Source organism: Ischnura elegans, chromosome 12 (assembly GCF_921293095.1).
Source record: "Ischnura elegans chromosome 12, ioIscEleg1.1, whole genome shotgun sequence".
Lineage (NCBI taxonomy): Eukaryota > Metazoa > Arthropoda > Insecta > Odonata > Coenagrionidae > Ischnura > Ischnura elegans.
In genome coordinates this window covers 37,555,520-37,578,234 of record NC_060257.1, presented here as the reverse complement: position 1 = coordinate 37,578,234, position 22,715 = coordinate 37,555,520, and the positions used below count along the sequence as shown (strand labels likewise).

Genomic DNA, 22,715 nt, shown 5'->3' with positions numbered 1-22,715 from the left:
CCCGTCCGACCGTCCGCGTGTGCGGGAAAAAATCAGTCCTACTACTTCCAGGACACACCCTAAACTTTTGCCAAGTGGGTCACTACATACTTCTTGGCTTCTTCTCCCTTCTTTGCATTGAATTCCTGTGGTTCATTTTTATTTACTCTATAGCTTGCAGTTAGGCCATTTTACATGAAGAATGATCATTTGCAAGATCATGTGAATGAAAAGACAATGAGCCTGAACTCAAGTGACACTATCAACTCATTAAAATTGGGTGGCAACTTTAATTTTCAACTCATAAGAGAATTGCTGAATGAGGGAGATTTTTTGTCCTAGTCTTTTGCTTCCATTAACTCTATCCTGAAAATGAATAGCAATTCGAGTCTGATGGAATGACTCCATTCTGAGAATGCATAAGGATGTGTATAAATTCATACATCAACCAATGGTATACATCGTGTACATCCATTAGGTTTACAAGAACAAGCATTAGATTGGCATGAGAAGCATAAGGTGGGCTTCACTGGTTGCTTTTAAGTGCCTCGTTTAGTGTGTTTCTTTCACAGAACGAATTGCAACATGTAGTTAAAGCTTCCAAACTATATCAATATAGGGTGCTTGATTTTTTCCCATACATTGAGAAACCTTCCGCACAAAGTTTTGACATTTTGACAATGTGCAAAAAATTTCACAAATTATTTAATCTTGTGCTAGAATATCTGACAAAAAATAGCCATAATATTTCCTCAAACTTCGTTGCAACTCAAATGGATCACGAGATTCTCATTACACATATTTAGAGATTCCAAGGAAACTCAAATTCATCTCGACTCCTTAATTTATGGCGGTTTCAGATATAGCAGCCTCCTTTTTATCACTGGCATGAACTTTTCTCAATACAACCACCAAAGGACCCACCCATCTCAGCCAATTCAAGAGATGACCCTTTCCCTCCCCTGAGTGGACTTTTGTACCCTCTACCTTCAGTTTGGTGTTCTTGTCATTCTATTAGGGAAATTACGGAAGTGCTGAGTAATTTCTGTGCAATATTAATTATGTTCTGCCTCATAAGTCAAACCTTATTGCATTTTGTTTATTTTCAGTCTTGACAACCTTCGTCCATTGTTTCCAATGACGGTGTGCACTGTAATCTTAGTGACCATATTTTTAAGATGAGACGCTGAAATCATGATGAATATAAGCAATATTAAAACCTAATTATGGGAAAATATTAGTGAATCCTTTTTCAACAGTAAATAACTCAAGGAAGTACACTTTTCCAAGTTAATGCCATTGATGTTATGGGAGAAATAGTTTATATAGAAGTCTTATATACAGGGATGTTACTTAATTATGCCATATAAAGCTGAATATCCCTTAAGAGATAGTTACCCAGTAAGAAGAGTTTAACGATAATCAGCATACCACCTTAATGGATAGAGCACACCAGAAAAATCTAGGATCTTGGCCCTAAGTCCCTTACTTTCAGAAAGTTTCTATCCTTTATCATCACATTTTTACACATACTTACATTACACAGATCATATGTAATATCTTGATAGCTCCCTCATCCCAATTTTCTTTTGTGACCATATATTCAAACCTTAATCAAGACAATCATTCTTCACTATATTGGAAGCGATGGCAATAAGGATTTGTGGTAGCAGAAAAAATGCTATTCAGTGGGAACAAAAGTCTTTAACAGATAAATGCTTTACTGTACAAAATACTTGGAAGTTCAAGCAAGTTGTTTGAAACCACCTTGCTAGATTACGTTCGAAAAGATCATATGTTTAGTGACATAGTTACAAGTACAAATTACGTATCTTCCTGGCTTTCCAGTCGATGATGAGTCATCAACGCCACATCCAACATAGCTTCTGTGTCAAGAAGCTCAGAGACCTGCAAACAAAGATGGAGAAGAATTTAAAATTTACCTATAATTTGACATTCAATTCTTGATATCGATTCCTTATTATTACAGAAAGGAACCATTTAAAGCCTTTGAACTAATTTTCCTAAATAAACTACACACCAGTGGTTCCAAGAATTTATAAAAATGTTATGCCATCACAAATATGATTGCTTCATAGTCGGAAGTACTGATGCTATAGTATTCCACTGAAGGAGACTGAGTAGTTGACCACTAAGCAGTTTTTTAAGCAAGTAGTTATTTGGAACAAATAGTTAAGTTGCTCCCAGAACAATACAACTCTTTATTTAAAAAGTAGAAGGTTTTGTGCTTCCGAGTGTATTATCTTAGTGCATTGCGGGTAGCACAGATCCTTGGGCCTGGCTATTATAGAATGTTTATACAAAATATATGGTAAATACTTAACATACCCAGCAGTAACTTCAACGAAAAAATAACCAAAATATTCTTGAAATTTTAAACTTCTAATACTAATAAACATTCAAAATTTAATTCTATGATTCTTGCTAAAGAAACACTTTTTAACACAGCAAAATTTACAAGTGTTGCTGATATTTTAAATGATTCTTCATTTGGAAATAATCCAGATTCAATTTACAACGGAATTCGCTTTACGATCGGTCCTCCAGAATGGACTCATATCAAAAAGCTAGGGTGTGTTGCACTTCACGCCAGCGACATTGGATTTGTAAACATGATTTACCTTGTATTTTTGAGACTCTTCAAAAGCATACAATATACTTGTGTCATAAAGTGACATTTTACTGGCAGCAAGAGCAAGAATGCAATTGCGCAATCGAGCCATTACTTCACGTTCTTCCATGGAAACAACCTGAAATAAGCCAAATAAAATTAAAATCAAAGTGAGTGAAAACAAATGGAAATATTAAATAAATCAACTATTATACGCATTTCTCAAAGATACCCTTGAATTTATTTTTTATCAATTGGTGTAAATACAGATAAAATCCTACTTAAAATGAACCAGTTACTATATACAGTGCAACCTCGATATAACGACACCCCACGGTGCACTAGTAAACACTCGCTATAGCGAATTGTCGCTTTACCGGAGGTGGAGCAAATAACAGCATATACACCTGTTTTGAACAGATACACAGGAACAGGGCGACAGATAAACATCTATCCGATAAACGTAAGCATAAATCCAGACGAAAGGCGAAGTTTTTTTGCATCACTAAATTTCCTTACTCAAATAACGACTAACTATTCAAACAATTTATAAGCGCCGCACTGAATAAAAATCATGCAAAGCATTGGTTCGTCAATCATTATATTTATCGAACGACAGTTTACCACATAAATTTGAGACTGAGCACTCCATTAACTTCATTTCTAACAGATCGCTAGCAATTACAGAGGTTAAGGAGTCTTCATGAAAGTCTTCCGGCGGTGAAACCCTCGCTATGGCGAGAGCCAACGCCGAAAGGGTCTCGTACAAAACGAATTTTTTAACACGCTTATTATAGGGTCAATTGACGGTGCATCGGCTATCTCTCGTAATAGCGGGGGTGTCGCTATAGCCCGTACTCGCTTTAACGAGGTTCCACTGTACACTTCTGCAATAAATTTAGTTTATATCCACAAGTCTTTCAATACCGCTGAATGAATTGAAAGTAAAATACATCAGATTTGTCACAAGAAAAAAATTCACTTCAATTATTGATGAAGGTACAGTGCAACCTCGATATAACGACACCCCACGGTGCACTAATACACACTCGCTATAGCGAATTGTCGCTTTACCGGAGGTGGAGCAAATAATAGCCAATATACCTGTTGCGAACAGATATACAGGAACAGGAGTGGTGCGGCGACGGATAAACATCTATCCGATAAACGTAAGCGTAAATCCAGACGAAAGGCGATGTTTTTTTGCATCATGTCCTTACTCAAATAACGACCAGCTATTCAAACAATTTATAAGCGCCGCACTGAATAAAAATCATGCAAAGCATTGTTTCGTCAATCATTACATTTATCGAACGACAGTTTACCATATAAATTTGAGACTGAGCACTCCATTAACTTCATTTCTAACAGATCGCTAGCAATTACAGAGGTTAAGGAGTCTTGATGAAAGTCTTCCGGCGGTGAAACCCTCGCTATGACGAGAGCCAACACCGAAAGGGTCTCGTAAAAACGAATTTTTTAACACGCTTATTATATGGTCAATTGACGGTGCATCGGCTATCTCTCGTAATAGCGGGAGTGTCGCTATAGCCCGTACTCGCTTTAACGAGGTTCCACTGTACATAATTTACTCCGCTGCATAACAGACAACAACCAATAAGGGCACAATGAATGCCTACAAAACATATTGCACAGGAAATTTTGGTGATCGCTGATATTAAAAATTCAACAACACAGGAGAGATTTGACTCAGAAACTTGCCAAGACATAATGCTTGCATTGTGGATTTATAATTTCACACTATGTACAGAAAATTCCTGAGTAAATTCAATATTTTCCTGATATTTTCTTAGAAAATACAATTACTTGAGATTGCCCTATCATCCCTGTTTTCCAGAGCACTGGACACCTTGCATATGCTCCAATCTATAAACAACAGCCAAGTACATTTTCAACTTCAACAGTGAAAACAACACATCCGAGGACAGCTTTTTTTTCTGTTTCAGTCCCCTGTGCCTTGATTTATCCCCCAAGAAATCACCCCAATTCATAAATTTTCATCAATCTGCCAGCTGATTTAGCAACAGCAGCTATGGAATTTTAACTTGAACTTTAGCTCATCAAAGTAAGGAGTGGGATGCAAGTTCAGCTGGGTTCATGATGGACAAAAGGTATGTTGCTCACACATAATAAGATTCCTACCTTTTCCAAATTTTGCGTAAAGCCTCCAGCTCCACCTTCCAACTCTGTATTCACAGTTGGACTGATCCATATAAATCCATTGTTACCAAGGATGATACTGGCACCACATGGCAGGTCATGGAAATGATTTTTACGCCGGCGAATAAGGGATGGATAAACTCTAAGTAGTATTCCTTGAGAAAGCTACAAAGGAAAAATAGCCCGATAATTACAACAGAACATGCTCAATGAGTGCTTCACTTGAATAGCAACTAGTGTCATACAATTTTACACAATTCCACAGGAAACATAAATTATTTCTGGAGAGTTTACTGTTTGTTCTTTATATTGACACATGAAAAGTATTTTCTTCATCATTCAAGATAGTGAAATAAGATTTCTGTCCATAGCATAGTCAATTATAGTAATAGATAACAATTCCTTTCAATTCTATAACAAATACAAAAAAATATTCTGATGACATGCTAAAAATGAATGTATGTATCAAAGAAAAAGTATCATATTTTACATCAAGATATCCTTGGATTGAATAATTAACAGAGAAATATTATTTATGGCACAAGTACACTAGAAAAGTACTACAGTAAACTCCCAATTATTAGTGCATGTGGTTCACCCTTCTTAGATGTTTTTCGCGATCTTTATGAAAAAATAAAATTTGGACACAAAAACACCAGGATTATTCCATTTTAATGCAAGGATGAAAAAGGCTTATCATTACCATTAGAAATCCCTTCGTCAAATGTAATTATATTCTTTACATACAGTCAAGAAATGTTTCATACATATGTATTTAGTTGCACATTTGCTCTAGTATTGCCGAAGACGATGAGAGACAAAAAAAACCTATAGGATTACTATTAGAAGATTTCTTCAACAGATGACCAATTGTTAATTAAGGTGCAATCATATCTGCAGCCTCACATGTGGCTGAATAAAGCCCAAAGGAACTGAAGATATTGATGCCCATGAGTATGCTTATGGAGTGACCAGTCAAGGTCAAATGGGAGAGGAAGGAAGTAGTGGAAGTGAAGGTAAAGGGGGAAGTGGAAGCAGAGACAATAGGGTGGTTCCCTATTATTTCTTTTTTGCCTCAATCGAAAGATTATTACTCCTGGAGTACGAATTTCACGCTAATAGATTTTTTAATGATGATATCCATTTTTCGCGATTAAATGAAAAGTGAACATTGTCAACCGCGCGACAACGCAACGGCTAAGTATGAATGCTGGGAAAATCCCATTTGACGTCATTCTTGTTCCCGCAATCGCCGAGTGATGTGACCTTGGGGCGAGGCTTTGAGCACTACTACGATGCAGGCTGCTAGCAGGTAGCAGAGTACCCTGCTAGCAGGTAGCACTTGGCTTAAATAGGAATTATTAATACCTTATCAAATGAAGGAACTTTCCGACCTTAAGCAGTTTTAATAGGTGATTATTAAGAAAAAATTGAAATTATCCGTGTTCTCCAATTATTCGTGGCACCTTTCCCAATCATTAGCCCACATAATCAGAAGTTTACTGGGAATGCATGCTTTCGTTGCATCTACGCTCTCATGTGTGACTTACTGGAAGTTCAAGAGGTGAGACTGTTGAAGCTAACATAATATTTACTGCTGAAATTGTCACGAAAGCTTCATGAGTGTTGAGAAGTGAAAATGATTCCAACAATATCTCTTTAGCTCACTTGAAATTGTGGCATGGATACATTTAAAAAATGTAAAAAAGGTGTGATTCAATGGAAATCAAGGCAGTTCCTAAATAATGAAACTAACACTGTTTTTACAGCTAATTTCCAGGCAGAATTTTAGAGAGTAACCATTCAGTCATCTGCTTCATTATTTGAAACAACATCAACATATCATCCATAACAATAGGTAATAAGAGAGGCTTAACAATGGGAGTTAGACATGGTTAAAATTTGCCAGGCTCCTTGTGTGATGGAGAAAATGCTTGCTTCCAAAAAGGTTATCCACACCAAATCACAAATTTTCAGCTGGGTGCTCAGTACAATGGCATACTTGCTGGTAAAAAAAAGTGGAGGGGATTGCATTGTTTTCTATTACATACTTTCCTTTATGTTGGGTTCACTAAAGTGCATGAATGAGAGGTACGCGATACTAGAAACATTGGTTGAATGTCACTATTGCTCAGTATTCTTAAGCTTTTCTTGATTTTCAGAGAAACAGAAGAGTGAAGTAAAATATGGGATGAATGAAAATGGCTATTCTGAAAGCTGGTATCTAGTTGAGAGCAATCCTGCAATAGATGTACCTATTAACCAGATCACAACTTTACTTTTCCATTCCTCCGCTACATCAAAATATTTACCTTCCCATATTTTAAACTTCTTGTATGTAAAGATAATGAACCATCATCAAAAACATTCTGCACTTCCGCACTGATTAGATCACCTTCTTGTAAGAATTTCCTCATCATTTTTTCATCTTCAACAGATCTCCTTCGCTAAAAAAGGAACAATAATATTAGCAGAACTACTTTTAATACTGTTCATAACAATTTCTCTCTTACTACCATAAATCTAAAAAATACAGTCAGGTACTAACCAATTCTCCTCCTGGTAAATTCATTGAAGAAATGAGAAGGTTTGAATCTAATCTTGAATTTGTGTCCACTTTCCACCTCTTTTGCTGTACTTCAGTCACCCTCCCCACGACAACATCTCCAATTTCTCCGTTGTATCTTGTTTTCAAAGGTCGAACAAATACCAATTTATCAACTTGCTCCTTTACACCAGCAACTGAAGCTTTCAAATTTTCTCCATCTATATATGTTCCATGACTCCTACATATTTGAACCAATGAGAAAATATGCAGCAATTACAACAATGTTTTTTTTTCCTGTAAGAAAAGTCACTACAAAGCAAAGAATACCACCATTTTGGCTGCCCATGATCATTTCACACATTTCTCAGCAAATATTATCGCAAACCAAAAATATAAGCAATAAATGCAAATCAACATACGAATGAAATTCAAAACGTAAAATTAAATAAGAAAATACTTTCACAGAGGATGCATATCGTTGTTAACTGATGAATTAAAGTTAAGTAATATATCATGAAAAGATTCTGAGGCAAGTTGAGGATTGATGAGATGATGATTGGCCGAGTCACAGCAACAAACGTAAACTGACTACACAGCAACAGCTATTGGTGGTGCTGTGGGGGCCAAGACGGTATTGCGTTGAGCTACTGATTGAATGGCCGCAGGCTGAAATCCCAGTTGAAGACTTAGGACACTCCTAAACATACGTCCTTCTGAAGTGACTTCCCTACAACAAATGTGCAAACATTCCACTGACTTAAAGGTGAGCACTACTACTACTGATTCAAATCAACCATAGGGTTGAATCGCTGCGTGTGAGTGAAAAGTATTAGTGATCAAAGTCATGCATCCAGGTAGGGGATTAAATAGAAAACAAAAGAACACAAATAGAGTTCATTGTATTATCTGCTCATGAGAATAATAAAAAGAGAGTGGTTACAAGCAATTATAATGACATCCCAACATGAGCAACACAACACTGCAAATAAAGAGAGACCACACGAATGTCAGTGATTTGTTTAAGCATACCATGACTAGCCACGGTGGTAACTATACAGGAGTCACCTGCAAATGCAAAAATTGTGAAAAAAATCCACCTCTTTTGTTCCTCTCCACCTCAAAAGTTTTGAGCATCTAATGAAACATACCATGACTAGCCACGGTGGTCAGGCCTGCACATTTCATATCAAATCAGGAGGCGGGGTGTCAGGTGACCATCACCGATTTTTCTAAAAGTTATACATGTGAAAGCAGTATCCTTAAGATGAATTATGATCACTTAATCTGACCTCAGAGCTGAACTGATATAAAGTTATAATCCTATGAACTTTGCTGCATCAGGCCTGAAAAATGATGAAAAATCCTGCCTGATTTGAAATGAAAAGGCCCACCTTATAAGAGGGGGTTGGGGACAGTTTGGGGATAGACTAGATACACTTTCAGGTAGGTATTAGGGTTTGTTTAACACATTTGAAGGAAACGAAGACAGGGACTAGGGAGCAGATGCTTTATGACAGTATGGGTGCATTTGAGCAAAGAGGGGCAGTGGTGTAGAACAAGAGTGAAGGAGCATGAAGATATTGTAGGTGAAGTTAGAGAGTGAGAAGTATACGCGTGAAACCTGGATGCAGTCGTGTGATGAGGGTGAGGAAAAAGGAAGAGGGCAGGGCATGCAAGTTTTGGATGCATACAGAGATCGGATATGGGTGGCAGATTCAGACTTGCATACAAAGGGTTTGATTGACATATGAAACATCAATTATAATTTCAATATTTGTTCACAAGGGCTAATATAACAAAATTACAGACAATTGCTAAGCAACACTGAATAAGTTGTAAACAAGAACGAAAAAGATGCGTAAAAAAGAACCAAGTGTGATAAAAGGAAAAAAATGCATTTCGAAGTTTTACTAGATCCTTACAGGAATTCAGAAAGGAGTGTTTAAAATTTATTGTTATCAATCAACAATGGCTGTCAAAGACTAAAAAGACTATTGAGTAGTCATTTCGTTTAAACTATATACTACCATATTCCCACAAAGCAGAAATATGTCTCGGTTAAGTATATCTCTGAGACAACCCAAATATCATATGCGATGAATCGCAGACATTCATGAGACCTACGGAGACATATCTGAGACTTCTCCGAGATGTCACTATGTCCAAAAAATAATCCCTGAGATGTCACACGAGAGACATTCCTGAGATGTCTCATGCGATATTAGAGATGCAATAGAGACCCCTCAGATATGTCTCTAAGAGGTCTTAGTTCACGGCCTTCTTGTATAGTTATGACAGTTTTGTACATCCTAATTTTACTTTAATCATTATTACGATAAGTTTGTGACTATTAATGACCTTTTGAAAACAAGAATTCCATACTAAAAGTCACGACAATAATAATCACAACTTCAGAACTGCTACAAAAAATAGGTATGGGAAGAGTTGATGGCCTATAAATATGTAAAGAATTATTTTCTGTGCATCTCACGATTACATTCTGAGACATTTGTGATGTTCGAGATAGACCATGATGAAGTGATGTTGGTCTCGAAGACTATGGTGAGACACTCATCGCTATGTGGTTTCATGATCCCATCGTAGTAAATTCGCATGCAGGGTCTTATGTGAATAATGACAAAAAGATGAGGGGCATTCAGGTGTTCAGAACCCTGTCTATATCTTCACTTTCCCCGATAACTTGACTCAATTTCATCATTCCATTCAATATATAAAAAGGAACTAACACAATTCAGATTGATTAAAAAAGAAGCTTCTTTGAACAACCAATTTACATGCTGGTTTCCCCAATTCAAATATCCATGCAAACGCACGGTGAGCATGTCAGATTTAAAGCCACTTAGTGGAGGCTAGCCTCGGGCTGCCTGACCTATTATTTCCACACATTATGTAGGCAATAACCAATTAGTTATGTACGGTAACAGTAACTTTTGACAAAACAAGGAAGAGAATGTTCACTTCAGAGATTCAAAAAGATTTATGTGCAGGTATTCAAGAATTTATCCAAGTATCACCAGCAGCTCTAGCATAGTTTTAGAGACAACAACACCTAATACGAAAGCGAATATGAACAATTAAATTTCACCTAATAGTCCATACTGGGTGCTTTCCATTCATCGACATGCGTCGACACAAGTCGACTTGCGTCGCTGTTTTCGTGTTCCATTCTATGTGTGTCACCGACTGTTGTGACACAAGTCAACAAACGATTACGCGCAGGAATTGGAGAGTTATAAATAGGTACCGCGAGTCGACACAATTCGACGCGTGAGTGCATGAATGGAAAGCGCCCACTGTCAACAACTTCCACACATAGATAAACACTTACACAATGAACCCTGCATGCGGTGATATAATTTCCCCAGGGGTATAAATTCTCGGCGTAGCTTGAGTGATTGGTGCGGTAAATACCGTTCTTTGCTGGGCCACATTGATACACACATTTTCATCCATTTTTTAAAATGAATCGCCGGCTTCCACCCTTCAATTCACTTCAATTTTAAATATTGCGCATTGCGATCTTGCGATATTTCTCCTTACCAAATAACAGCATAGCGGGGAGCGCATGTGTAAGCTGGTGTAAGCCGTCGAAGTTCGAAAAGTTTTTAATAAATTGTATTGTCATTAACTATATCGGAAATGCATCTCATCGTCACTTAAATTTGGAGAGAAGATGTCAAATTATGCGAGTTGATTTCATGATTAATCTCCCACCACCTTCAATACGATAGTATTTACTTGTGTGTACATCGTAGCGTAAGAAGCATGTGTCCCCATTCGTGTGCTACTTCGAGAAAATAATGTTTGTTCTCGAGAAGATGCATGATTGCTCACACTAAGAATCACATTATAAACTTGGAAAACCTCCGCATAAGTATGAAAGGGCGGTGTTGAGGAAGTACCCCACAGACGAGACGTTAGTTGTGGCAACATTGATGATCAACCGGCATTTGGTACTTGTCAGTCGAAGGAAAGAAATCGAAGTGACTTAAGCTGTTCTATTTGTAAGTATTGACTGCATACAATTAAAAATTTAAGGGTACGGAATTTTTATTTGGTAATTACTATAAGTTTCGCCTTTGAACAACTGGAAAAACGCTATTGTATGGTACTTCTGGGGCAACACTGATGTAATTTATTCTTTAGTAGATATTATTATTTCATTTATCACAGAGGAAAGAATCCTGTAAACTATATTATGCTCGAATGTATCCGAATGCACTCATCGAAGATAAGCTTTTATCCTGCCGGGTTGAACGCTGTCTTCTGTCAAGCTGGAAAAACGAAATTTTGCTTTTAGCATCAACGTAAGATGACAACAGTTTTTTTCGGGTATCGCCTAATGCAGTGTATATCTCGTGGGATCACCTTGGTAATAATTTCATTTTATTCTTACAACATTAGCATATCAGCCTGATTGCAGCAGATCGTCTGTATTATTGTAGTTTATGCGTAAACTATGAGCTTATGTAGCTTATGAGTAAACAGCAATAATACTTTGTTATAACTATTTACATTGCGTAAGGAGTGAAAATTCGATGCGTTATACCGTCATGAAACGTGGTTGACATTGGATTGAAGAATGGCTTTTGTAGTCTGGATAGACTAGTAGACTACATGTTCGTAAATAGAATAAGCTCTTATAAAAAAATTTTTTTTAAAACCAGCCTTTATATTTAGATTACAGGGGATGAGCAACGTTTATATATGACCCAAAGCAAAAAAACTCAGTGACCCCGAAAAACCAAAAGTGACGTATTAAAAAAGTCACTATATTTATTAAATTTTCAGTGAATGGTAAGCCCCCTATGTTTCAAAATGCCACCCCTATGCTTTTAAATGCCTACCCCTATGTTAAAAATGCCACGAAACACGAAAATCGACCATTTGGAACTTCTTAGATCAAAAACATGTTTTGGGGGGGGTTGACTGGGGGGTGGTTAAAGGGGGGTTGGAGAGAAAAAGTTATATTTTCATGTATTGTCATCGGAAATGAAGAAGTGTGCAAAATTTCAGCGTTTTTGCTTCACAGGAAGTGAGTCAAATTTGAGTTACAAGATTTGTACCAGACAAACAAACAGACAGGTTGGTGAGTTGATATAAAGACTGTAAAAAAATTGGGATCTAAAATGGATTTTGTGTTGGTATAACATGGAACCCGTGAAAAATTCTTCTGTTGCAGCGCTACTTTATGATGTGATGTCCCAGAAGAATTATCCCGATGCTCTAGCAGACGAGAAATTTTCTTTCTGAAAACTTGACTTCATGGGCTTGAAACTTAATGAATGCAATATTTGCTATTTATATATTTTTAGAGTCCAGAACAGAATCCTATAAAAGTATGATAGAGATGTGAAGTCTCGTCATTGAGAAGTACGCATGGCACATACTCATACATGAAAAATTGTTTTTTGACCCAAAATTATTAAAATTCTGATCGTCATATTATATATGGAGTTACTAAAACGTTTAATTAAATTTCCTGCAATTAACGAGATAGGCTTCAAGCTTCATTTCATGGAAATAAATGATATTCATTTTGATAATAATGATAGACTTTGTGTCTGTTTTCCCTTTTTTCATTCAATCTGTCAGTGATTCACCCAATGGTTGGTTACTATGGATGAGGATGGATCTTACCCCAGACCAAGTCACATTCATGTAAAATTAACATATTCAGGATATGATGGCCAGATCCTTTCCTTGGGCCACTTTCCACTTAAAGTATTTTTTTTTGTTTTGAGTGTCCTAAGCTTGACATAGGATTTGGATTCTTCAATCAGTGCCACAATGCTCTACGCATTGGGTTACTGACTGTAGGGTCCTGGGTTCAAATTATGGGTGAAGTATTTTGGCACCCCAATTAAATATCCTTGAAGGGCGAGGTGTTCCATGGCAAGGAAATGCTCCTGCCACCCTGAAGGAGTAATATCACATGCCTGTGGGTTAGTCTGACCCACACTACCAAAGCAAACCTTCCATGTTGAGTCACTTAATGGGTGAGGTGTTAAGTTGAAAAAAACTGGCTAGTCCTTTAATTTTTCAATAGATATATCTTTGTTCGTAAAATAGGAAAATGATCTCAATATTGTGCTTATTTCCTTATCATGAATGCTGAAATTGTATTTCACATGTGGAAATGTTTATTTTTTGCAGAATTGGCCTGTGTGAAGCATCTCTCATATTCCTGTGACAAAAGACACCTTTATTGGTTTGTTTTTAAATCAAACAAAGTGTCCTGTCATCCTATTGGTATCATGGAAACTTTTAAAGAAGGAGAATGGGTGATATTACTTCAGTTAAACAAGAAAAAATTAGCTCGTATTGGACGGAAAGGATTCACCACTCTTGGAAAAGATTTTGTTTCACTGGAAGGTGCCATTGGATGTCTACCATGGACAAATTTCAAAATGGAGCCAAGCTCTGGTCCTAAATCGGGGAAAAGAATATTCAATATTGTTCCTTTAGGGGAAGATGAAGAGTATGATTATGGGGATTTGAATCCTGATGATCATACTGACGTCGCCATTGATGAGGAAGAGAGAGACAATAGAACAATTAATGATGATGGTCAGTCTCAGGGTCTTTCAGCAGTGGAGATTGAAGCACTGCGTGAAGGTGGGCTCACTGGTAAAGAAATAGTCAATCATCTTGTGGCAAATAGTTCGACATATGACAAGAAGACCCGTTACTCTAAATCTAAGTATCTGAAGAAAAAGGAAAGTAAACATTGTTTGAGGGAGAAGATAAGCATGCGTAGGACTACTTTGTCAAGTGTTGCCGAGGTGCTTTGTAGTGGCGGAGGTGGAGAGGGTAGTCGCGGTTCCATATCTGGTATGAGGCCTGATACTCTATCTCAAATGTTGACTGCGCTCAACATTCAGTGGCAAAGGTTACCGTCTGTCAAGCAGACTCTGCCCAAAAAAGGAAGTCATAGAGTTAAAAATGGAGTTGAATCTGCTGTCAGTGAAAGGAAAGATACCAATAAAGTCTTAGTGGATGAAGCCAATGATGAAAAATCCCTTGTTAAGAAAGAGTATGTATTGAAGGACATCAAGGAAGAAGAGATCCTAGAAAAAGGTGCTGTGGAGAATATAGCATCGAAAGAAGTGAATCCAAGTTTAAACTCGGGGACAACTTATATAGTGTATGAAAGTGGTAATTGGGGTCTGTTAGTCGCGTCACTTCTGACACTGTTACCTGCTGATGGTCCCAGACTGATTCATTTATATCCTGGGCATGGTGTGCCTTGTCTTATTGCTCCTAGAGCACTGAATTTACCCCAAGAAAAACTTTCTATATTATCAAGTGTTAACTTCAAAGCGTTGCTTGAAGAGCTAGGGAAATTGCGTGAGTCCCCAGCCATCCCTCCCATGGATGAAATAGTAGTAAAGACAGAACTGGAACATCAAGTACTAGATTGTGAGGGCAGTAATGAATTGGTGGACAACCGGGACTTAGATACAATGGAAGAGGGAAGTGGTGATGCTTTGTTGGAAGAAAATAGTATGAATGATCCAGACAATGAGACGTTTGACAATGTAGATGAATCAAGTAAGGGAGATGGTGAAAATAGGAAGAGAAAGATTGATCCTGGAGAAGGAAGTGAAGAGAATGAATTAGCTGCTAAAAAGCCTCGGTGGCAGCAGGAAGCAGAAATTGCTGCTGGCATATTGACTTCAAGACAGGCAGATGGGTTGGTTGTGGTTGCGTCTCGAGAACATCCTGTTACTATTGTTCTCTCACTTCTTCCTTATCTTGCCCCATCTCGGCCCCTTGTTGTGTACTGCCCTCATCGTGAGCCCCTTCTTGAACTTTATGCTGTGTTAAAAGGATGGGAACCTTGGGCTTCAAAATATGGTAAGTGTGGCGGAAAGGGTGGTATACCGAGGGTAGCAAACCTGAGGGTTGTGGAGAACTGGCTTCGTAGCTATCAAGTGCTGCCCAATAGGACTCATCCTGAAGTCAACATGACTCCTGGTGGAGGTTTTGTTTTAACTGGTACTGTTATTGATTTTATTGATGAATGAAGGTTATGATTTTGGAGAAACCTTATCATTTTTAATTGATATGAATCCAATTTTGTTTTTTTTTCTTTTGGTTTTGTGACAAAGCTTACACAAAGTGAAATTTCTTTGTGAGTCAATTTATTTGAATATGTATAGTAATTCCAATAAGAGTGTAATACCTCTTATATAACATGTGGACATTGTGTATGATATTTTACATAAATGATTACTCGAATCAGAGGCTTTTGGAAATAAAATTTTAAGCTTCAAATATGTTGTTCTGTAATTAATTTTTTCCATGTTCACTGGAGGATTTCATTTTTTGCCGATTCCTATTTTTGATTGTGGGAAAATTACCAGGGCTATTAATGTTTTCACGGTTAATGAACTTCATGATTTCTTTGGAGATTAATCAGTTCTATTTCTGGAGAGGAAGAAGAAGAGGAAGGAGGTAGGAGGGGCCTACCTCCCGAAAAGTGACCGCTCTGACTGCAATTTGAAAATCAATCAATCAATCCGATCATCAAAAAATGATTGTTTTCATCGCACTCCTACCAATCAAGCACATCTTTGAACCGTGTTTCTGTGATGAAAAATAACGATTTTGTTAACTTTGCTAAAATGGCCATTTTCCGGTTATCCGCAGCCACGTTTTCAGGAAAGTTAAATAAATCGTTATTTTTCATCGCAGAAACACGGTTCAAAGACTTACTTGATTGATTGATAGAATTTCAAAAGGAAGTCAGAGGGGTCACTTTTCGGGAGGTAGGCTGGTAGGGTCGAGGAGACGGTCCTGCGTGGGTGAGCTCATCGAGGATAGGGTCGCGGATTAGCGACCCTTTGGAGGGTGTACCACACCCAGAGATGGGCAGTATCGAAAATACTTGTATTTGAAATACGTATTTTTGATACTTTTGTAGTTTGTAATTTGTATCAGAAATACATTTTATGAGAGTATTTTGTAACGAAAATACATCTAAAGAGTAGTTGGTATTTTAAAAATACATTCAAAATCAAAATACACGTTATGTTTTTGTGCATAAGTAGAAAGAGCGTGCGACAAGATGGCAGGGATCCCGAATGAGTCTGTATTAGCGTGCCATCTATGGGACAATAAATTGCCCCTTAATTTACTTTATTAATTTATTTAAAAAACACCCATAGGCGCTTGTATACTTGCAAAACGTAGTCGCGTGTGGAGTATTTTGCGAAACAAAGTTGTGCATCCAGTAATTTGTGGAGGGGACTTGTAGAATCTGACGCTGTTCCCAAAGGTGCAGGAGATATTTTTCTCCATTTTATTTAAGACATTTTGCCATGGATAATGGTCTAATTGCCAGTTTCCTTAAAATACGTCGTAAGAATGTTTGAGCCTCTCATTCTAAAAATAGTTCATATTTGAATTGATTTTAATTTTTTATTAGCTAAGAACTTCGGTGAAGGCATGTATTTCGTTTTTTAATGGAGTATTTTGAAATTACATTTGTATTTTTTAGACCTCTCTTCAAAGCACTAAATATACTTACTCTACACTGTTTGTATATTTTGCAATGTTGCACCTTTGCAAAAAACAATCCCTCTCTGTTTCCACTAAGTTCCACCATTCATCAGCACTCCACTCGCTCCAAGAACCACATTCATCTGCACAGTTATAACCTGACTGCTGCTCAACATGGACCGCTTCACTCTGCTTCCCTTATATACAATAAATTGCCCCAATCAATTAAGTTAATTATATCACCCCACACATTCAAATGTCAATTAAAGAAAATGTTGCTCAATAAAGTTTACTACTGTGTTAATGAATACTTTTGTGACCGACTCTAATGCTATGATTAGAGTATCTTGAAATATAATGTGTCTATATTGTGTAAAGTGTATATTTTTATGTTTTCATGACCATGTTCTATGTCAAATTTCCTTGACCAACGGAACAATAAATAAATAATATATATTTAGTATGGAAAATACAATTTTAGAAGTAATTTGTATTTTAAATACAGATTTTAAAAGTAATTTGTATTTTGAATCTAAAATACACTTGACATGTATTTTGCCCATCTCTGACCACACCCATCCCGGAGGTACCTGCTCCATGGGCCCACAAAGTGCATTTTAACCTTTTTGCCGCATGTGAAGAGAAGGTTTTCGAAGATTGAACAGCAGTGAAAGGGTTGAACCTGCTCTAATGGGCACTTCTATGCTGCTGCCACTTCCTCTTACTGTAGTGTATTTTGCATACAAAAAGTATAAATTCCAATTTTAATCAGTAGCCACCTCCTTTGTCTGACATCAGCTATATTTTTTTTCTAAAGACCTATCTTTGTTCCACCTTTGCGTAGGTAAAATACTTTGGAAAACAATTTAATAACAGCACACTGCAATAGGGTGGTTTCCTATTATTTTTTTATTCCCTAAATCGAAAGATTATTACTTCTGGAGTACGTATTTCACGCTTTTAGACTTTTAAATGACGATATCTATTTTTCGCGATTAAATGAAAAGTGAAAATTTCAAGCGCGCGAAAACGCGACGCGCAAGTATGAATGCCGGGAAATCTCTGCGTGTGACGTATTTCTGGTTCCCGCTGCCGCCCTGTGAGGTGACTTTGAGGCGAGGCTTAGCGCTGATACGACGCAGGCTGCTAGCAGGTAGCTGAGTAACCTGCTGGCTGGTAGCGCTTGGCTTAAATAAGGATAATTAATACCTTATCAAATGAAGAAAACTTTCCAACCTTAGCCATTTTTAATAAGTGATTATTAAGACATGTTTCCCTGAGCTCTGCGCCTCATGCATGCAATGGTAACCTCAGACGATGTATAACTCCTTTCTTCTCGTGTAGAAACTAGGTCCCTGTGACGTCACGTGGAGTGGCATCGCATGGGCGCCAATCTGGCCCTTTTCAAATAAGGATAAAAATGGACCATTGCCTTTCGTCTAAACCGGTATTTCTAAAACGAAATAATTTGTATATTATGAATACACTAGTGGTGGGTAACGAATCGCAATCAATGCCTTTCGTTTTCTTTGATGAAGGAAACTACCCTATTCTAGAAAAAAAGTTCTTAGGAGCATAATGTGAGAGGTAATCTATGTCCCTATATCGTTTTATATCATTGAGCAAGTGTGTTGTCCACCCCTTCATTGTCTGCAGCCATCTTTGTTTAATTCAGTATTCTGGCCATTCAAATTAGGCTTGGAATCAAAAGGTGGAAAACTGTATAAAGCCATCGAAATTAGAATAATTTCTCATCGCTGCATAATAAGAGAAAAGGTGCTTATACACTGTTTTGTGAATGGATAGACAATAGGAGTAAATTAGCTGCACAACCAGAAAATTAATTTCTTATGGATAGGTCTAATTTAAGTTCACCATCCCTTTTAAATAAGATTAATTCATCGAAAGAGTTATGTGGAAAATATTTGAAACGCATTCATAAGCAACAAATTTTTGGAAAAACGATTATCAAGTTACTTTGTGTACAGCTGATCGCACACAATATTTTTGAGAAGACTGAAAAAAATTGCAGGGGTTATTTGAGCTCCTTCAGCACCCTTCCTAGTGCCTGAAGGAAATATAGTTTATGTCCGTGTTGGGACCTGATGCATATCAGGACCAACAATGAAATTGTGCATGCACATTGTAACAGTTAGGATAATTGAGTTTCTGCTTAAACAGAGGACATTCTGATAGTACACCTGTTGAGCATTATGCTTATAAGGCCTTGTGGTAGGATCAAATTTTTTTTAACTTAAGTAGGTAATCATTTTTTTCTTTTTAACATACATATATATTTCAATTCCTTCAATTAATTATGAAGAATACCTAGTAATAACGTTCTTTATTCTATAAAACAGAAAGTCCTCCTTTCAAGGTTGATTAGGACAAAAATCATGACTCATACTGAAGAACTCGTAGGAGCTGAAGCATCATGATTCTTAGATTTTTGATCTTGTTCTTTTCTTGATCACAGCTGTGATGTTTTTAAAGGGCTTCATCTTATATGTTCTTCTTCAAGTTGTTTTTCATGCTTTTGGCAAGCTTAAAAATGTTTTTTCCTGTTAGAAACAATTACATGTCATTGCAACTGATGAAAAATAAATAAAGCTAAAGAGGAGTATGGTAGATAAAATTATCGGCTTGACCTTATGCCATTGCTGACCTCATCAGCATGGGGAAAGTTTTGTTATTGGTAGCATTTATTATAAATTTTATATCCTAGCAACTTACAGGTATTAAAATCTATTACCAAGTGGCTGGTTATGATTTATCTGATACAAGATGAAGAAATAGGAATTAGGTTAAAAAAAATACTGACCTAATATGGAACATAGCAGGACAAGGATCTTAAAAATTAAAATGTATGATGTAGTACCTTGGCTGAAGTGATACATAATAACAACAGAAGGGGCAAAGATGTATCTTTCAGTGCCTGAAGCATGGGCGTATGCAGCGAGGGGCAGCATTGGGAAAGTTTTGTTATTGTTAGCCCCCCGCCCCCCAGAAGAAAAAATTGTAAATGTCTTTAAGGAAAATATTTTTTTTTTCAAGCAAATAGTTTTGAAAGCTAATAAAGGTCTGTTACAGTTTCCTTAAAATGTTGATTTCATCGACCTTTTCCATGCTTAAATATTACCTACAACTTGAACAACCATGGCTTGCCTCCCCCCCTAGTTTTGATCCTGCTACACCCTTGGCCTGAAGGAAAGGGTAACCTCTACTGAGATCCACATGTAAAATGGGCGATACAGGTATTTGGAAAGATGTGCCTTCAATACAAAAGCCTTGATATATAACATATACATATATATAACATTTGCAGCCTTAAAATGTCCTTAGTAATTGCTTGTTTTGGATCAAAGTTTCAATTTCTTACTAATTAAGGGGGCATTACGAACTGAGAATGTACTGTATAGGTATACAAGATGGCTCGGCGAGTAAACTGACCCCATTTTTTTTTCTTCTGTCGTACTTATATAATGGAATAATGTATCCATGCTTCTATACATTACTATATCTGGAACAGTGCTATCATTGCTGCTTGCATGTGGTCACCTCATATAGCTGAGATAATGGGTAGTGCATAAGTGAGCTTCCTCACCCTATGTGGCAACCAGCAAATCTGTAGTCTGGCACTAAAGTTCGCAGACGACACTGTGAGACCAGACCCAGCATTTAAGATGACGCCTGACTTAGGAGATGAGGGATACTTATGACTTAATTACAAGAAAGGAGAACATAGCTGAAACCTTATGTGCAAATGACCTACATCATGGGTTATGACCATTAGCTGAAAATAAATTTAATTTATCAAGGATAATTGATTGAAAAAGAAAGTATTTAAAGGGCAAATGTCATTTCAAAGTTTAAGTCATCATGCTATAAATAATGTCAGGAGAAAGGACGATGAATGACATTTGATGTGAAGCTCATAGAAAAAATAACTTCCATCACATCCACAGAAAGAGGAAAAATAATTGATATTAAGTGTGGAAGGAGGTAATGTACGACACGAGACTTCCCTTCAGTTTTTCAGGCACCTACAGTATCTCAATTACATTTGCAGACCTTGCCACAGACTTATCTCAGTGCTATAACCATGATGCTCATTATTATGAAAAGACATTAAGTTCTGAAATGACAAATTCTAAGAACACGTGGCTGCTATATCGATGTACTTCATTAGCTTGTAATATCAAGAAATAAGACCATCACCAGAATTCCAACGTATCAGTGGAGTGCTCTAAAAGCAATATCTAACTTTTATCAATAATGATTGGATTTTACACAAATGGAATTCTACTTCATTGCATCATAATGCAACCAAGACAAAGGAATTTCAACGTTGAGTTATAATGCCCAACAAGCCATAACGAAATGCTATCTATTATAGAAAATATCTTCTTTATTAACATAACAGAACATAAACAAATGTATACACAATGATACAATTCATTAATGCATATTAAAATACCTGTATAACCAGCATATTTCGCATAGCAAATGATTCGAACTTTACCTAACTTCCCTATAATTTTTGGCCTCTTGATTTCTTTGTAAATTAAAAGATAATTCAGTCCCGTTAGATTAACATGAGTACGTAGCACATACACCTTGAATACATCATTACATTTAGAACACACAGAAATGCAACATCTTTACGCTGATTACCCATAATAATTCTGACTGTGCCATTAAAAAATAATGCACCTGTTGATAGAATGTAAAGACTACAAGTATTCAAGGACTCAGTAAAAATGGTCTTTCACTAAAGAGAATCTAATGTTTGGAGTATGAGTAGTCAGGAAAGATATGAAATACAGCACTGAAGCCCTGGTGACTGATGAAAATTTCTCCAGTAGATTAGTGTGATGACTGGTACAACAGATAGCATCGGTAGATGATTGTTGCCACAATGCCAATTGCTGCCGGAACAAGCCAAGAGCTCCAAGGGCTGCTATAAAGGAAATCACAATCGGTATCCCCAACCCTTCGATCTGATCCAAATGCAAATCAATTATTCACAATAGAAAACAACAATACCTTCCACCTTCTTCCGAACTTTTCCAGTCGTGCTTCTTAACCTTGGTGTCTCTTCGATCCGCCTGATAGAGAAATTGATATAATGAGAACTTGAGGACTAGAACAGTGGTGAACTACAATACAAGAAATAACTCATACCTCAATCAGTTCTCCAATTTTATACTTTGCCATTAACTCTCTAGCATCAGTCGAGTGTCCAACATCCTCAAAGGGTTCCGTGGCATCTTTTCCAGCTTGTTCTATGAGAATTTCTTCCCCACCAGGATGCTGAAAGCAAAAAATTCTAAGCATGTAGGCCAAATGTATATGCTTCAAATCTAATGATTAAACAAAACTATGGGGTAAGGTAAGATAGCGGACTAAGTAGATATTCAGGGAACACCAAAGACTCTCATATATAATATTTACCTCATTCAGGAAGGGGTTAACATCATATACACTATTGTGTATAGCAATCCACTTTTTGTCTTTATTCTGTGCAACTTCTTCAAGACTGTAAAGTTTAATTGGCGTCGCGGACGGTTCGGCCATGGTTGGTTAGATGCGTGAAAAAGTAGCTGCGATTTTACCGTGAAATGTACGACAACACTCTGACTTCAGATAAGCGGAGAACGTTACCTCATAAACTAAAAGTCATGTATCTGCAACGTCACTAACCTGGCTACTACTTCCCACAAAATAGCAACAAGATGATGCGACTGGCGCTCTTCTTTTTCTAAAAAAAACATCCTCGACCTCCGCGCGAAAATGAATTGGAATGTGTTTATAATTGGACACTAAAATGTGAAGTACTTACTGGTA

General features: G+C 37.0%; 3 protein-coding genes across 5 annotated transcripts; 1 reads left to right on the top strand and 2 right to left on the bottom strand.

Annotated features, from left to right (window-relative positions):
• Nucleotides 1-1,663: 1,663 nt before the first annotated feature.
• On the bottom strand, nt 1,664-10,875 carry LOC124169112 (exosome complex component RRP4). Its single transcript, XM_046547606.1, has 6 exons — nt 10,690-10,875; nt 7,341-7,578; nt 7,105-7,239; nt 4,775-4,957; nt 2,622-2,750; nt 1,664-1,887 (listed from the first exon to the last, which is right to left on the bottom strand). Exons 1-6 carry the CDS (start codon nt 10,812-10,814, stop codon nt 1,804-1,806), a joined length of 894 nt encoding a protein of 297 aa, XP_046403562.1. The 5' UTR covers nt 10,815-10,875; the 3' UTR covers nt 1,664-1,803.
• A 48-nt stretch (nt 10,876-10,923) lies between these two features.
• LOC124169111 lies at nt 10,924-15,641 on the top strand. 2 transcript variants are annotated; one of them, XM_046547605.1, is made up of 3 exons: nt 10,924-11,365; nt 11,535-11,733; nt 13,518-15,641. In XM_046547605.1, the coding sequence occupies exon 3, from the start codon at nt 13,619-13,621 to the stop codon at nt 15,389-15,391; it is 1,773 nt and encodes a 590-aa protein (XP_046403561.1). In that variant the 5' UTR covers nt 10,924-11,365; nt 11,535-11,733; nt 13,518-13,618; the 3' UTR covers nt 15,392-15,641. The 2 variants fall into 2 exon arrangements, with proteins under 2 accessions (XP_046403561.1, XP_046403559.1); XM_046547603.1 differs by lacking the exon at nt 11,535-11,733.
• A 5,615-nt stretch (nt 15,642-21,256) lies between these two features.
• LOC124168839 (cytochrome b5) lies at nt 21,257-22,596 on the bottom strand. Of its 2 annotated transcripts, none has more exons than XM_046547180.1 (4): nt 22,323-22,596; nt 22,053-22,181; nt 21,915-21,976; nt 21,257-21,825 (listed from the first exon to the last, which is right to left on the bottom strand). In XM_046547180.1, the coding sequence occupies exons 1-4, from the start codon at nt 22,443-22,445 to the stop codon at nt 21,735-21,737; spliced, it is 405 nt and encodes a 134-aa protein (XP_046403136.1). In that variant the 5' UTR covers nt 22,446-22,596; the 3' UTR covers nt 21,257-21,734. The 2 variants fall into 2 exon arrangements, with proteins under 2 accessions (XP_046403136.1, XP_046403135.1); XM_046547179.1 differs by having other exon boundaries at nt 21,257-21,828; nt 22,323-22,595.
• Between the last annotated feature and the right edge of the window lie 119 nt (nt 22,597-22,715).

What these genes read in the sequence shown, in the direction of transcription:
- LOC124168839 (XM_046547179.1), bottom strand. Translation starts at nt 22,445, where the DNA reads ATGGCCGAACCGTCCGCGACGCCAATTAAACTTTACAGTCTTGAAGAA. An exon ending in AAATTGGAGAACTGATTGAG is followed by an intron (nt 21,977 to 22,052) that starts GTATGAGTTATT and finishes TTTCTCTATCAG; the next exon opens with GCGGATCGAAGAGACACCAA. An exon ending in AGTTCGGAAGAAGGTGGAAG is followed by an intron (nt 21,829 to 21,914) that starts GTATTGTTGTTT and finishes TTTCCTTTATAG; the next exon opens with CAGCCCTTGGAGCTCTTGGC.
- LOC124169112 (XM_046547606.1), bottom strand. Translation starts at nt 10,814, where the DNA reads ATGGATGAAAATGTGTGTATCAATGTGGCCCAGCAAAGAACGGTATTT. An exon ending in CCGCATGCAGGGTTCATTGT is followed by an intron (nt 7,579 to 10,689) that starts GTAAGTGTTTAT and finishes TCAAATATGTAG; the next exon opens with GAGTCATGGAACATATATAG. An exon ending in ATTTACCAGGAGGAGAATTG is followed by an intron (nt 7,240 to 7,340) that starts GTTAGTACCTGA and finishes TTCCTTTTTTAG; the next exon opens with CGAAGGAGATCTGTTGAAGA.
- LOC124169111 (XM_046547603.1), top strand. Translation starts at nt 13,619, where the DNA reads ATGGAAACTTTTAAAGAAGGAGAATGGGTGATATTACTTCAGTTAAAC.